Raw genomic sequence first — 15,620 nt, forward strand, 5'->3', positions numbered from 1 at the left:
CCCTTTTCACTTTGAATGCACCTCCGGCAAATCTCCTCCACCACAGATGCGAGCGATGACAAATCGAGAAGAGAACCAGAGAATTGCGGCTTTTAACCTCGGGGTTGCCGAAGCCACCAGGAACCACAAGAATGATAAAGCTTTGGACAGCTACGTGAGTTCATGCCCTCTATGATAGTCTAACTGCCCTGGCATCTCTGGTCAAAGTGGGAGGTGCTCTGAAATAGCTCAGTACTTATTTTCTCCGAATTCCAGGGCAATACCAGGGCAGGGTGCAATAATATAAATGAAAACAATCCACGAATACATTCGTAATACAGCAGCACCTTAGTTCTCAAACTTAATCCCTTTCCGGAAGTCTGTTCCAAAATCAAAGCATTCCAAAGCCAAGGTGCGCTTTCCCATAGAAAGTCATGCAAAACAGATTAATCCATTCTAGACTATTGAAAACAACAACAACAAGAAGAGTTTGGATTTGATATCCCGCTTTATCACTACCTGAAGGAGTCTCAAAGCGGCTAACATTCTCCTTTCCCTTCCTCCCCCACAACAAACACTCTGTGAGGTGAGTGGGGCTGAGAGACTCCAGAGAAGTGTGACTGGCCCAAGGTCACCCAGCAGCTGCATGTGGAGGAGCGGAGACGTGAACCCAGTTCCCCAGATTACAAGACTACCGCTCTTAACCACTACACCACACTGGCTCCCTGACCCCTAAAACAGCAATTTAACATGAATTTTACTAACGAGACCATTGATCCATAAAATGAAAGCAATAATCAATGTACTGTACTATAAAATAAATAAGACAGTATTGTAGATGATTAAAAAAAATAATCTTACCTGCACTGATGATAGTCATTGTTTGGATGGGGGGCTTTTATCCATTTTCACAGCCACACAATCAATCATGCAATCAATCAATCAATCAATCAATCAATCAGTGGCTGAACTGGGTTCCACACAGTTACAAAAACAAATTAACCAAAAAAGCCTTAAAAACAAAAACGTACAAATAGCAAAAACAAAAGCAAACTTAATCCATTCTGGAAGTCCATTTGACTTCTGAAATGTTCAAAAACCAAGACACAGCTTCTGATTGGTGTGGGTGCCACAGAAACAATAGCCAACAGCTGCATTGGATGTTCGGCTTCCAAAAAACGTTTGAAAACCGGAACGCCTACTTCCAGGTTTTTGGCGTTTGAGAACCAAGGCATTTGAGAACCAAGGTACAGTGGTGCCCCGCAAGACGAATGCCTCGCAAGACGGAAAACTCGCTAGACGAAAGAGTTTTCCGTTTTGGAGGTGCTTCGCAAGACGATTTTCCCTATGGGCTTGCTTTGCAAGACGACAATGTCTTGCGAGTTCCTGCTGGTTATTTCCCCTACCCCCCTTTTTCTAAGCCGCTAAGCCGCTTATGAGCTGATCCGATCAGCAGATAAGCCGCTAAAAGCCGCTAATCCGCTAATCCGTCAATGGGCTTGCTTCGCAAGACGAAAAAACCGCTAGACGAAGAGAATCACAGAACGGATTCTTTTCGTCTTGCGAGGCACCACTGTATCACTGTAGTGTTCAGAATATGACCAATCCCTCAACTTTAGCAACAGCAGATTCTCCCTCCCCCACACCAGGACTGTACTCTGGGATTACCACTAATGTCATTGATTTATTTATTACATCAATAGCCCAGCTTTCTAAGTGGCACACTTGGTCCATGCTTTCTTCGCAACAACTCTGTGAGGTAGGCAAGGCCAGAAGATGGTGACTGTTCCAAAGCCACCCAGTGGCGCATCATGGCGCACGGGGGATTTGAACCCTAGTCTCCCAGGTCCTGGTTTAACCTCTAACTGCTATACTGCACTGGTTCTCATCTCTTTGGGGGTTTTCAACAGGTGCAATTTTGTCATGGGGAAGAGACATTTCAGGCCGTGGCTAGAGGCAAGAGCGTATGCTTTGCATGCAGAAGGGCCTGGGTTCAGTCCACAGCATCTCCAGTAGGACTAGAGAGCAGCTGCCAGTCCGTGTTGGCAATGCTGAGCTACAAGGACCTGATGGCCTGGCTCAGTCTAAGGCAGCTTCCCGTGTTTCTGTGATGGCTGGGAATTCCTTCAGTGCACAAGATTGGATGAGGTCTTCTCAACCGATGGTTGCCTCTCTCCTGAACAGAAATCATACATCTTTGAGAAGAGGCCAACCAGTGCCACCATTCAGCAAAAGCAAGAGGTGTATGCACAACAGCTGGGGAAGCAAGTGGACGACAAGATGGCCAGAGAGTTGAAGCTGAGGCAGGATCAGGACCTCATTGATCGTCTGGAGCAAGTGCAGCTGGCAGAAGAGTAAGTCTTCTGGGATGAGTTGTCCCTGTAGGCCAGGGTCTCCCAAACTTGGGTCTCCAGGGACTCAGCTGTTGTTATTGTTTAAGAATCATAGAATCATAGAATCATAGAGTTGGAAGAGACCACAAGGGCCATCGAGTCCAACCCCCTGCCAAGCAGGAAACACCATCAGAGCACTCCTGACATATGGTTGTCAAGCCTCTGCTTAAAGACCTCCAAAGTAGGAGACTCCACCACACTCCTTGGCAGCAAATTCCACTGTCGAACAGCTCTTACTGTCAGGAGGTTCTTCCTAATGTTTAGGTGGAATCTTCTTTCTTGTAGTTTGGATCCATTGCTCCGTGTCCGCTTCTCTGGAGCAGCAGAAAACAACCTTTCTCCCTCCTCTATGTGACATCCTTTTATATATTTGAACATGGCTATCATATCACCCCTTAACCTCCTCTTCTCCAGGCTAAACATGCCCAGCTCCCTTAGCCGTTCCTCATAAGGCATTGTTTCCAGGCCTTTGACCATTTTGGTTGCCCTCCTCTGGACACGTTCCAGTTTGTCAGTGTCCTTCTTGAATTGTGGTGCCCAGAACTGGACACAGTACTCCAGGTGAGGTCTGACCAGAGCAGAATACAGTGGCACTATTACTTCCCTTGATCTAGATGCTATACTCCTATTGATGCAGCCCAGAATTGCATTGGCTTTTTTAGCTGCCGCGTCACACTGTTGGCTCATGTCAAGTTTGTGGTCAACCAAGACTCCTAGATCCTTTTCACATGTACTGCTCTCAAGCCAGGTGTCACCCATCTTGTACTTGTGCCTCTCATTTTTTTTGCCCAAGTGCAATACTTTACATTTCTCCCTATTAAAATTCATCTTGTTTGTTTTTGCCCAGTTCTCTAATTTGTCAAGGTCGTTTTGAAGTGTGATCCTGTCCTCTGGGGTGTTAGCCACCCCTCCCAGTTTGGTGTCATCTGCAAATTAGTCGTTTAGTCATTTAGTCGTGTCCGACTCTTTGTGACCCCATGGACCAGAGCACGCCAGGCCCTCCTGTCTTCCACTGCCTCCCGCAGTTTGGTCAAACTCATGCTGGTAGCTTCAAGAACACTATCCAACCATCTCATCCTCTGTCGTCCCCTTCTCCTTGTGCCCTCCATCTTTCCCAACATCAGGGTCTCTTCCAGGGAGTCTTCTCTTCTCATGAGGTGGCCAAAGTATTGGAGCCTCAGCTTCAGGATCTGTCCTTCCAGTGAGCACTGGGGGTGATTTCCTTAAGAATGGATAGGTTTGATCTTCTTGCAGTCCATGGGCCTCTCAAGAGTCTCCTCCAGCACCATAATTCAAAAGCAACAATTCTTCGTTGATCAGACTTCTTTATGGTCCAGCTCTCACTTCCGTACATCACTACTGGGAAAACCATGGCTTTAACTATACGGACCTTTGTCGGGAAGCTACACAGCTGCAAATGAAATGTTTCGAATGCATTGTAAAGTGCAATATACAAATGTGACACTAGATGGCAACAGTGAGCTATGCAAAATTCAATGTGTTTTTCAATTTTTATTTTTTTAAAAGCATTTTCACAGCGTTTTTTTTATATGTGTGTAAATTCCACCCAGCTGTTTTTGGACTGCAGTTCCCATCATCCCTGATCGCTGGTCTGCTAGCTGGTGATGATGGAGGTTGTAGTCCAAAAACAGCCGGAGACCCAAGAAAACACTGCTGTAGATGTTCCTTTCTCAAGGTGTTTTCCACTGCGAGGTGTGAAGCAGCCTGCCCCAACCTTGTGCCCCCCATATGTTAGTGGACTACAATACCCATCATACCTGAGCATTGACCTGAGCAGTAACAGGCTGCTGGGAGTTGTAGTCCAAAACCTCTGGAAGGCACTAGCTTGGTGAACTGCAGGTGACATCAGATATTTTCATATCTGCTTTATGGGCTGCTTTAAGAGCTGCAGGGAGATATCGGGTATTTTCACATTTTACCAAAAAAGGGCCAAAAGAATTGACTACCTAAATAGGAATAGAAACAAAATTGTTTGAACATAATGTGCTGGCTAAAATAGAGATGTATAATCAAGTCAGTCAGAACTCTGATTGACTTTCCGGGGCAAGACCACAATTTATTTCCTTTCCCTCCTTTCCAAATTCCTGTTGGGTATAGTTTGTACTTTGCCAGACAAGCATAATTAGGGGACTTTTTCATGTTTTTAAAGCTAATGGGCATATATTTAAAGAGAAGACTGACGATGTCTCAGGTGTCAGGAGTGGGATAATATTCAACTGCCTATTTGTCAGAACAGCACATCTGTACACTTCAGGTAAACAGAGAGCCTTAGGGCTCTGGACCCGAACAAGTATAAGATTTTTTTATAAATAAATTAATTGAAAATTGTAAACCCTGTTGTAAAGTTGCCTGAAATAATTCCTACATTGTCAACCACTGGGAAGGAGTAAGTCCTGTACAGTAATGTGGAACTGTGTGTGAAAAAAGTAATAGAAATAACAATACAATGTGTCTAATCGGAAGTCAAATGTGTTCATTTTCTTCTTTTAATTCTATCTTTCTTTTTCTTTTCCTCTCTTCTTTTCTCACCTTCTTCTTTTGGTCTTTTTCTTTTTGATTTGCTAAGAAAGAGATAAAGAGATATTAGTTAAATATGAAAATTTGACTAACTTAAAGCGATGTTTTGTAATTTGTCAACTAATATTAAAGATGTTCAATTGTAACAAACTGATGTATTTAGTTATTGTGGATTTTTTTGTTATTGTTGAATCTCAACTAAAAGTTATTTTAAGCTTTTTTTAAAAAAAGTAAATCCTACTGAAATTTGGTTGGCCGAATGCTACACATTTCCCCCTTTCTCTTTCTAGGTTAGCTGCCCAAAGAACAAAATACCTGAAGGACAAAATGGAAGAAACAAAGTGTTATAAGAGAGCGCTGGACACGCAGGTAAAAATGAGGGATGCCAGTTAACAGTGCAACCCCCCAGGTGTGTTTATTCAGAAGGGAATCTTGTTAAGTTCAGTGGGGCTTCCTCCAAGATAAGTGGATATGGTGATGCAGCCTCATTGAATGAACCGAAGACCTATTATTATTATTATTATTATTATTATTATTATTATTATTATTATTATAAAATCAGGGTGAATTTTAGGCTGTAGAGCTACATAGAGGAGTTGACTGATTGCCTCCTTTCAAAAGAGCATTATGAAAAAGAAGCTTGACTTCTCTAATCTCAAGGTTGTGGGTTCGAGTTGGGCAAAAAAGATTCCTGCATTGTAGGGGTTTGGGCTAGATGACCCTCGGGGTCCCTTCCACCTTTGTGATTCTATGATTTCCACCTGCCATTCCCAGGAACTAGAATTCAGAAGTATACAGCCTCTGATAGGAGAGATTGAACTATAGCCATTGTGGCTACTAGCTATTGATAGCCTTATCCTCCACGAATTTGTCTAATCTTCTTTTAAAGCCATCTTGTAAATCTGCTCCCTAGGTTTGGGGGTAGGCACCCAGAACAGATTTCGGGACACGTGGGGATTTCACAGGGAGAGAATCTAATGGGGGAATTTCTATCGTGCAGCTAAACTCCTTGTGCCAGAAGAACTGTTTGGCTGGATACTGCCCACAGCCTTAAAAGTGTTGAATTTAGCAGTGCTTTGTTGCCTGAAAACTTTTATTAGCAAGATTTAAGGTATATTATTTAGCAACAACAACAACAAAAAACAAGAAAAAACAGCCAAACCTTTCAATTAAATCTGTCTCATAGTTTAAAATTTCCTCCTAGGCCCCCCCCTCCTATATCTTGTAATTTGCACAGAATTTCATTCATAGCTTAGATCATTCAAAGGGCCATTTCACCATGACTGTCAACCTTTCCCTTTTTAAAAGGAAAATTCCCTTATTCCGAATAGGATTCCTCACAAGAAAAGGGAAAAATTGACAGCTATGCATTTCACACGTCATGCAGCTTGTCTAAACTCGGACATAAATTGGATGCATGGGTCTTTTTATATCACTGCATTTTGTATGTTTCCCAATTCTAATTACACTCATTACAAAATGGCTCAAAATTTAAATAAATACTGTATAGAAAGGTAGAAAATTTCTCATTGCAAGTCTTTGGACAACCCTGCTAGTGATGATGTTAATTGCTTACGGTAATCTTTCAAATATCGTATAAATTTACTCCAGTCCTTTTGGAATACTTGATCATGCATACATAAACAGTCTTTTATCTTCCCTTTTATTCTGTATTATGCATACAAATAGCAAATTATTTTATTTATTTATTATTTCACCTTCCCCATATATGTGTCAAGACCACATACACAAGATAATATAAACAGTTAAAAACAGCACAGAAAATAACAGCAGAAGAAATTTAAAAGCAAAACACCCATAACAAAGGCCTGTTTTAGAATCATTTAATCATAGAGTTGGAAGGGACCCCAAGGCAATCTACCTGGTCATTTTGCCGATTTCCCAAAATTCCCCATGGGCGACATTTTTGCCGGTTAAATCCCAGACATGTCCAGGAAGTTCCATATGTATGGCAACCTTCATCTCTAGTCCTGCAATGCAGGAATCTGAACTAAAGCATCCATGACAGATGACCATCTAACCTCTGCTTAGAAACCTCCAAGGAAGGAGAGTCCACAAGCTCCAGAGGGAGACCGTTCCACTGTCAAACAGCTCTTGCTGTCAGACAGTTCTTGTGTTTAGTCAAAATCTCCTTCCTTGGAGCTTGAAGTCATTGGTTTGGATCCTACCCTCCAGAGCAGGAGAAAACAAGCTTGCTGCATCCATCTTCCATGTGACAGCCTGTGGCGATCACACAGGGTCCCCGGACGTTTAATGGTCTCTTGATCCCTGTGCCACCAATGTGCTCGCTTCCCCGCTGCCACCAACCAGTTACTCTCTGGTAAAACACTGAGTCCAGTCAGTTGTTAAAAGTGAACCAAAAAAACAAGTTTATTTTCCAAACATTAACAAGTTTATGGTTTCTCAGATAATATTCCTGTCAGTATCTTAACTTTAGTTTCTTTACCGGCCTATACCTTCCTAATACCATCTGACTGATTATCTCAACTGTTTGACTGACTCCTCTTAACAAATTCTCTCCCTCTCTCACACCAGACTAGCCCAACCCACAGACTTATCTTCTCTGTCTCTCCTAACTCCGGACTGTCTTCTCAACAACTCTAACTCCTCCAAAAACCCCCTCTGTGCTTAAACCTTATACACAGTTAACTCTGCCCCTTGAGTTCCCATTGGTTAGTCATTTTACAATTAGTTAAACCTTTCCTTATGAACCCAGTATGATGTCACACACCTAAGAGGGCAAACGCCACACAGCCCTTGAGATATTTGAAGATGGCTGTCATCTCAGTCTCCTCTTTGCCAGACTAAATGAAATATACTCGGAGTCGAGTGTGGATTTCATGCTCTTTATTCAGCTCATAGCAGTGAGGAATGGGAGTTCCCCCAAAATGTTTGCTTTATATACATTATTTACAAAATGGGCCCCATGTGATTGGCTAGTTCCGGGATTCACCTGTAGGCCAATCAGGTTGCGGATTCACTTCCACCTGGAGTTGAATTGGGTGGCTCCTGTGGACCAATCAGACTGCTGCATTCTGGATCCTATTCAACTTCAGTACATAACACTAAACATCCTGCACTCTCTCAACCGTTCCTCATAAGGCTTGGTTTGCCTTATCCACACGTTCTGTCTTCACACGTGGTATAGATCACGGTGTATGTGGCTCCGTAGTTCCCCTAGACCTGTTTCCGCTTCCTTACGAAAGAAGCAGGCGTAAGAGGAAAGAGTAGGGCTCATTTTTCGCCCTGTCGAATTTGGACCCAGATAAAGATGAGGCCAGCTCCGTTGCCACAGTACGAGCCTGATTCGGCCGGGGTCATCTTTGGGAAGAACGACATGAATAACGAAAGAATGGGCGAAGGAAGGAAGCGCTGCCAGGAATATTCCAAATGCCAGCTGCAGGCGGCTGCGGAACGCAAGCGGGCAGCCATCATCAGAGAGCTGATTGATCAGCGGAGAGCAGCAGCAATGCTTCAGAGAGCGAAGGAACAGTAAGAACAGAAAATGGTTGTGCTACCATTTTTTCCAGTAGATACAGTGGTACCTCGCAAGACGAAATTAATCCGTTCCGCGAGTCTCTTCGTCTAGCGGTTTTTTCGTCTTGCGAAGCAACCCTATTAGCGGCTTAGCGGATTAGCGCTATTAAAGGCTTAGCGGCTATTAAAGGCTTAGCGGCTATTAAAGGCTTAGCGGATTAGTGGCTAAAAGGCTATTAGCGGCTTAGCGGCTTAGAAAAAGGGGGGAGCGAAAAAAAATTGGAACACTCGCAAGACGTTTTTGTCTTGCAAAGCAAGCCCATAGGGAAAATCGTCTTGCGAAGCAGCTCAAAAACGGAAAACCCTTTCGTCTAGCTGGTTTTCCGTCTTGCAAGGCATTCGTCTTGCGGGGCACCACTGTATGCAGAACCAGGAAGTCTTACTGTTGTAATGATTATCCAGAGCATTTTTATCCTTCCCAAAAAGGCTCCCAGGAATCAGCAATAAGAAAGTTTCTGCCCTCGGGCTTACAGTCTAAAAGACACAACACAAAAGGAAAAGGGGTTGGGAAGAAATAATGCAAACTCAGGCATTACCATATTTTTTGCTCTATAAGACTCACTTTTTCCCTCCTAAAAAGTAAGGGGAAATGTGTGTGCGTCTTATGGAGTGAATGCAGGCTGCGCAGCTATCCCAGAAGCCAGACCAGCAAGAGGGATTGCTGCTTTCACTGCACAGCGATCCCTCTTGCTGTTCTGGCTTCTGAGATTCAGATTTTTTTTTTCTTGTTTTCCTCCTCCAAAAACTAGGTGCGTCTTGTGATCTGGTGCATCTTATAGAGCGAAAAATACGGTATTTTTAGCTGCAAAATTCTTGTAATTAGGCAGTGGGAGGGTGACTCTTTTAGGCAGCAGACTTCTGGGTTTCTGGAAAGGTCAACAAGTTGCTATATATATATATATATATATATATATATATATATATATATATATTATCATCATCATTTTTGCTCCCCAAGTAATGTTCTTGTGCAATTTTCTGCACTGGGTGCCGCAATAGCTTGGCTAGCCTTAGGTATCATGTACTTTGCTTGGGGATGGGGGAGGAATCCTGCAAACTCAGATTCCTAATTGTACTTGCCTTATTTGATTTGGGTGGACTGGATCAGGTCTCGAGATCACTGCCAAATCTACATTCCTTTACAATGCCGCCCAGCCTTGCTCCTTCCAGTCTTGCTCCTCAGCTTAATCTTCCCCAGGATGATGGAAGTTGCAGTCCAACAATATCTAGGGACCCATAGCTGAAGAACGATGGTCTAGGTCTAGATAATATTGAACTAGGTGGGCCAATAAGCTGACTTGGTGAAAGGCAAGTTTCCTACACAGTGCCAGATTTACATATAAGCTAAACAAGCTATAGCTTAGGCCCCCACTCTCTTGGGAGCCCCAATTTTTTTTAAAAAAACAAAACAAAACTGGATGTACATTTCCAAAATATAAGATAAAATACAAATAGAATAAAACCTACATACAGCAATAGTGTTTGGTGTTGTGTAGGCTCCTATGATGTAAGTAATGGACCCTGCCTGCTAGCCTGCTCCCTAAAATATCACTGGTTTGCTCATTTTTATATGTAGGGTGTGGGACACAGGTGGCTCTGTGGGTTAAACCACTGTGCTGCTTGGGCTTGCCGATCAAAAGCTTGGCGGTTCGAATCCCCGCAACGGGGTGAGCTCCCGTTGTTCGGTCCCAGCTCCTGCCCACCTAGCAGCTGAAAAGCACATAAATAGGTCCTGCTCTGGCGGGAAGGTAAACAGCATTTCCATGCGCTGCTCTGGTTCGCCAGAAGCGGCTTAGTCATGCTGGCCATATGACCTGGAAAAACTGTTTGCGGAAGTGGACAAACACTGGCTCCCTCAGCCCTGTAAAGCGAGATGAGCACCGCAACCCCAGAGTCGTTCGCGACTGGACTTAATTGTCAGGGGTCCCTTTACCTTTACCTATATATAGGGTGCCTACATTCTGCATGGACTGGTTGCACGGCAACATGTGCAAATGGCTTTCGATACCTATTAGGTCCATAAATTACCATATAGCATATATTCAACACAAAAAACAGCGACAATTTGCTGTTGACAAAGGACAGCTGGACATATATAAAGGTCCCCATTACCTTCAGTAGCTTAGGGCCTCATCAAACCTAAATCTGCCCCTGCCTACACCCCTAATGGTTTTTTGGCAGGGAAGCCTGTGTGTGTGCTCTTATTGCAACCCATTGCAAATGTGCGTTGTTAGTTTTCTGGTTTTGCACTATTCTAGTGGGGGCAACAGAGCAATGATCTGAAAGGAGCCAGGATCTGACTCTTCCCCTCCCTCCACCCCCAACGCTGCCTGTTCTAGGTTGATGGCTGAGAAAGGAGAGCGGTTAGAGAAGATGTTCCAGATGAATTTAGCCGTGCAGGAGGACTGGAAGAAGAGTGCTGGGATGAAGAGGCAGCGGGATTACGAAGAGCAGATCTTTAGACGGTAAAGTTCAGCCGACGGCCAAACTCGCCAGTCCCTTCCTTGCCTCTCTCTTGGCTGGGCCAGAGTGCTGCCGCTAAGCTGCCATCCGAATGGCAGTGGCGTCATGGCACACTCTGCAGAATGGGGAGTAGCTGAGTCCCACCATCTCCCCAGTGCTAGACTCTCTCTTCCTGGCATTGGTCACCCTCCCAAAATGACCAGGCTCAGTTTCATCCAAGAAGAGACAGTCCCATTGCATCACACAGGACTGGGAATCCTGGGTGATGTCACAGCATCTCTCCCTGTCCTTGCCCATCAAAATTGCTTTCCATGGGGACAGGACAGTGGAAGTCTTGGTGGAAGAATGTGCAGGTATCACTGCTGTAACTGAAAATCTGTTCATGTGTCTTGGCCTGTTGTAAGGGGATGTGGAAGGATGTCAGCTGTGATTAGACATGATTAGTGCCCAAGCAAAATTACTCCCCTTCACATTCATCTTTCCCAGTTGCAAATATACGTATCGAGTCCCAACGACTTTATTTCGGAGGGGAGATGATGTTCTAGAAAATGGCAGCTCTGTGTTTGAAATGGGGGCGTGCAACCTTCCTGTAAAGTCTCGTGACATCACTTGCAGCTAATAATAATAATAATAATAAATTTCTACCCCGCCCATCTGGCTGGGTTTCCCCAGCCACTCTGGGCGGCTTCCAACAGTTAAAAATACATTAAAAGGTTAAAAATATATTATAATTGCCTGTTGCCTTCCGGAAGCTTGTCTTGACTCATGTGATTTTTATTCACCACCTGTCAATGTTATGACTGCATTGTCAGCAGAACATAATTCCAAGCTGGTGGCATAACATCCCATTTTTACTTCCAGAAGGTCCACCCCAGCTCTTCTGTGGCCACTCAGAGTGGCTGGGGCAACACTGATGATGATGATGATGATGATTACAATTGTGGCAATGTCCTGACACACTAAGTGTGTCGTCATGCGTCAAATAAATAATAGCAACCATTAATTTTGCAAAATGGAAAGATCTTTGAAAGGGTGTTTTCGTTTTTTTGTTTGCTTAAGATTGGAACAAGCAAACAATTGGCACAGCACTAACTAATTTGAAGTCACGGGTAATGTATCCCTGACATTCCGAGAAGTTGGGGAAAAGTTGATGCCTTGCTTGTGAGCATCCTCTGATGAAGATAAACACATACATTAAAAATGTTGTTATTTATGTTGCAATGCGGTTCAGAAGATCCTTCAGAGTGGTGGTTTACAATACGTAAAATATGTGGCTAGCCTGTAGCACTCCAGATGTTGTTGGACTGCGGCTCCCATCATTCCTGACCATGTTGATGGGATTTGGAGTCTACAGTTCAGCCACCCTGGTGAAAAATCGCAGGACAGCATCGTTGCTATTCTGAGCTGCCTTATACTGAGACAGGTGTTGGCTTGTTTAGCCTACGATGGTCTATGCCAGTGATGGCCAAACTTGGCCCTCCAGCTGTTTTGGGACTACAATTCCCATCATCCCTACCTATCAGAACCAGTTGTCAGGGATGATAGGAGTTGTAGTCCCAAAACAGCTGGCGGGCCAAGTTTGGCCATCACTGGTCTATGCTGAATGCCAGCAGCTCTCAAGGTATATGATGGGAGGACAATTGTTGAGGTGCAGATGCTGATGACTGAACCTGGAATGCATACTTAGAGCAAGTGATCAAGTGTTAGATGAGTCTCCGTTCTGTCAACTAGGAATGGGGAACCTGTGGCCCTGCAGATGTGGTTGGGCTGTAATTCCCAGTAGCCCCAGACAGCACAGATAGTCCACAGGGATTGCAGAATCATAGAGTTGGAAGGGATCATCTGGTCCCAACCCCCTGCGATGCAGGAAGAGGGGAGATGTAGTCCAACAGCATCTTGAGAGCTACAGATTCTCTGTCCTTGCTCAGAATAAGGGATCACCAACCTTTGCGGCAGAGGGTTGCGGGTGGTGCTGTGGTCTAAACCACAGAACCTAGGGCTTGCCAATCAGAAGGTCGACGGTTTGAATCCCCGTGACGGGGTGAGCTCCCATTGCTCGGTCCCTGCTCCTGCCCACCTAGCAGTTCGAAAGCATGTCGAAGTGCAAGTAGATAAATAGGTACCACTCCAGCGGGAAGGTAAACCATGTTTCCGTGTGCTGCTCTGGTTCACCAGAAGCAGCTTAGTCATGCTGGCCACATGACCCGGAAGCTGTCTGTGGACAAACGCTGGCTCCCTTGGCCTAGAGAGTGAGAAGAGCGCGCAACCCCAGAGTTGTCCGCGACTGGACCTAATGGCCAGGGGTACCTTTACCTTACCTAACCTTTGCGGGAACATTTGCAAACCAGAGCAACTGTTGCAGGCTTCACACACCACAAACCAAGCACACAGCGCAACCTCCGCATTTGGCTTTCAGGCTTCATTTCAGGGTGGGAGGTCTCTGTAGGCGCCCCCCCTTGAAAAACCCCTTCTATAAACGGGAAACATTTCTGATGAGGTGCAGCAGGGTTTGAGGACAAGGAGCTGGCTGGCATTTCTCGTTCGGGGAGCCCGTTGCCTTTGCTAATCTCTGTTCCCTTCCCATTACAGCGCTGGCGACAAACTCCTGCTACTTGACCAGTGCGCGAGGTATCGCCGCTGCTACCAGTGTAAGAGGCGCATGAGCAACTGCGGGGAAGCAAATGTTTTGGTGGACAGCAAATACATCCCTGGATCCCGGTTGGTAGTTTGAAGCAAGTTCGCTGCTTTGTTTCTTCCCTTGCCCTCTTTCCTCTCGCAATTTTTTTTATCATTCTTTTTTTCTTTTAAAAAAAGAAAGAAATCCGATCGTGCTGATGTGCTTGATTTGATTCCCACAGCTCTGTGCAATGCATTCTCCCCATTTCTGCCACTTTCTGGCTCAAGATTCTTGTTCCCCTAGCTTCTGTATGTTTTTATGGAGAATTATGTTGAATTAAAAAAGACATGGAAGTGCTCTCTGGTAGTATCCTGCTTGCTTTGGTGCCAAATATTATTAGCCAAGCTTCTAAATTTACACAGAAACCATTTTATTATGTTTTCAGCTGACAAAGTTTACAGACAGTGGCAGATTCCTGGTGCAAGTCGTATTTAAACTGGACACCATTGCATTTTTGTAATCAGTTTTAATAGACTTGCGCAGACGTTACAAAATCATTATCCTGTCAGCCACTGCCTTGTGCTTCTTCACAGCTTATAAGAACCAACACATTCATCTTTGTCTGAGGTTTCCAGTAATAAAACAAACACCAACACCTTCTAAGTGCTTTAATGCAGGATTACATACGCAGCGTGGCCAACAGTCTCCATCAGATCGCTATTTGATGAAAGGACAGAGACAAGAATGGTTGGTGGCTCATTTGAGATAGCAGCTGCCTAGATGAAGAAGCTCCATTTTTTATTTCGAGAAAGTACTTGGGAAACAGTTTAAGACCCAACCCCCCAAGGGTCTTCTCCTAGTTTCCGAGATATATATATACCCCAAGGCCACCTCGAACCAGCAACTAGCAGCACATATGAAGGAGAAAGAAAGGCCTCAGCAAGACTATCCACAAGTTCTTCTGAGGTTGGCTAAAGGTAAAGGTAAAGGTACCCCTGCCCGAACGGGCCAGTCTTGCCAGACTCTGGGGTTTGTGCGCCCATCTCACATCTATTGGCCGGGGGCCAGCGCTGTCCGGAGACACTTCCGGGTCACGTGGCCAGCGTGACAAGGCTGCATCTGGCGAGCCAGCGCAGTACACGGAACGCCGTTTACCTTCCCGCTGGTAAGCGGTACCTATTTATCTACTTGCACCCGGGGGTGCTTTCGAACTGCTAGGTTGGCAGGCGCTGGGACCGAGCAGCGGGAGCGCACCCCGCCGCGGGGATTCGAACCGCCGACCTTTCGATCGGCAAGCCCTAGGCGCTGAGGCTTTAGCCCACAGCGCCACCCGCGTCCCGTCTGAGGTTGGCTACAAACAGCTAAATAACAACGAAAAGATGCTTACCCATACGTTTAAGGCATGTACAAAAACATTCTTAGGAGACCTTTTGGCTGAAAGTGAAGGTGGGTTTGAAGCACTATGTGTGTGAGAGAGAGAGACGGAAGGGGTGGGAAAATCACCAATGACCTGATGTTGTGCTCCTCTGGTCTTGCTTTTGGGCTTCCTGCAGGGACCTGGGTGCCCACTGGAACAGCAGGATATGGGATCGATGGGCCAGTGGCCTGATGCAGCAGGTTCGTCTCATGTTCTTATGAGGCGGGGCTTCCCCCTATGGTTGATGGATGGTCTACCCCAGGGGTCAGCAAACTCTTTCAGCAGGGGGCCGGTCTACTGTCCCTCAGACCTTGTAGGGGGGGGGAGAATATATTTTGGGGAGAGAAAAAAATGAACAAATTCCTATGCCCCACAAATAACCCAGAGATGCATTTTAAATAAAAGGACACATTCTACTCATGTAAAAACACGCTGATTCCTGGACCATCTGCAGGCCGGATTTAGGTGGTGATTGGGCCGGATCCAGTCCCTGGGCCTTAGTTTGCCTACCCATGGTCTACCTACCCCACCAAAGGCCCTGAAGCCAATGTTACATCAAGACACTCCGACAGTGGCGTAGCGTGGGTTGTCAGCACCTGGGGCAAGGCAAGTAATTTGCGCCCCCTAACCCTAACCCCCAGATGTTGCGCCCAGT

General features: G+C 45.2%; 1 protein-coding gene across 1 annotated transcript in view; it reads left to right on the forward strand.

Annotated features, from left to right (window-relative positions):
* The window catches only part of CCDC81 (coiled-coil domain containing 81), a 31,726-nt gene extending 17,821 nt beyond the window's left edge, over positions 1-13,905 (forward strand). The window contains exons 10-15 of the mRNA XM_082219310.1: positions 47-154; positions 2,164-2,333; positions 5,201-5,279; positions 8,197-8,423; positions 10,808-10,933; positions 13,521-13,905. Of these exons, the coding sequence (XP_082075436.1) occupies positions 47-154; positions 2,164-2,333; positions 5,201-5,279; positions 8,197-8,423; positions 10,808-10,933; positions 13,521-13,662 (852 nt within the window). The 3' untranslated portion in view covers positions 13,663-13,905. The remainder of the gene's footprint in view (positions 1-46; positions 155-2,163; positions 2,334-5,200; positions 5,280-8,196; positions 8,424-10,807; positions 10,934-13,520) is intronic.
* The last annotated feature ends 1,715 nt before the right edge of the window (positions 13,906-15,620 follow it).

Source organism: Podarcis vaucheri, assembly GCF_965113315.1.
Source record: "Podarcis vaucheri genome assembly, chromosome: 4".
Classification (NCBI taxonomy): domain Eukaryota; kingdom Metazoa; phylum Chordata; class Lepidosauria; order Squamata; family Lacertidae; genus Podarcis; species Podarcis vaucheri.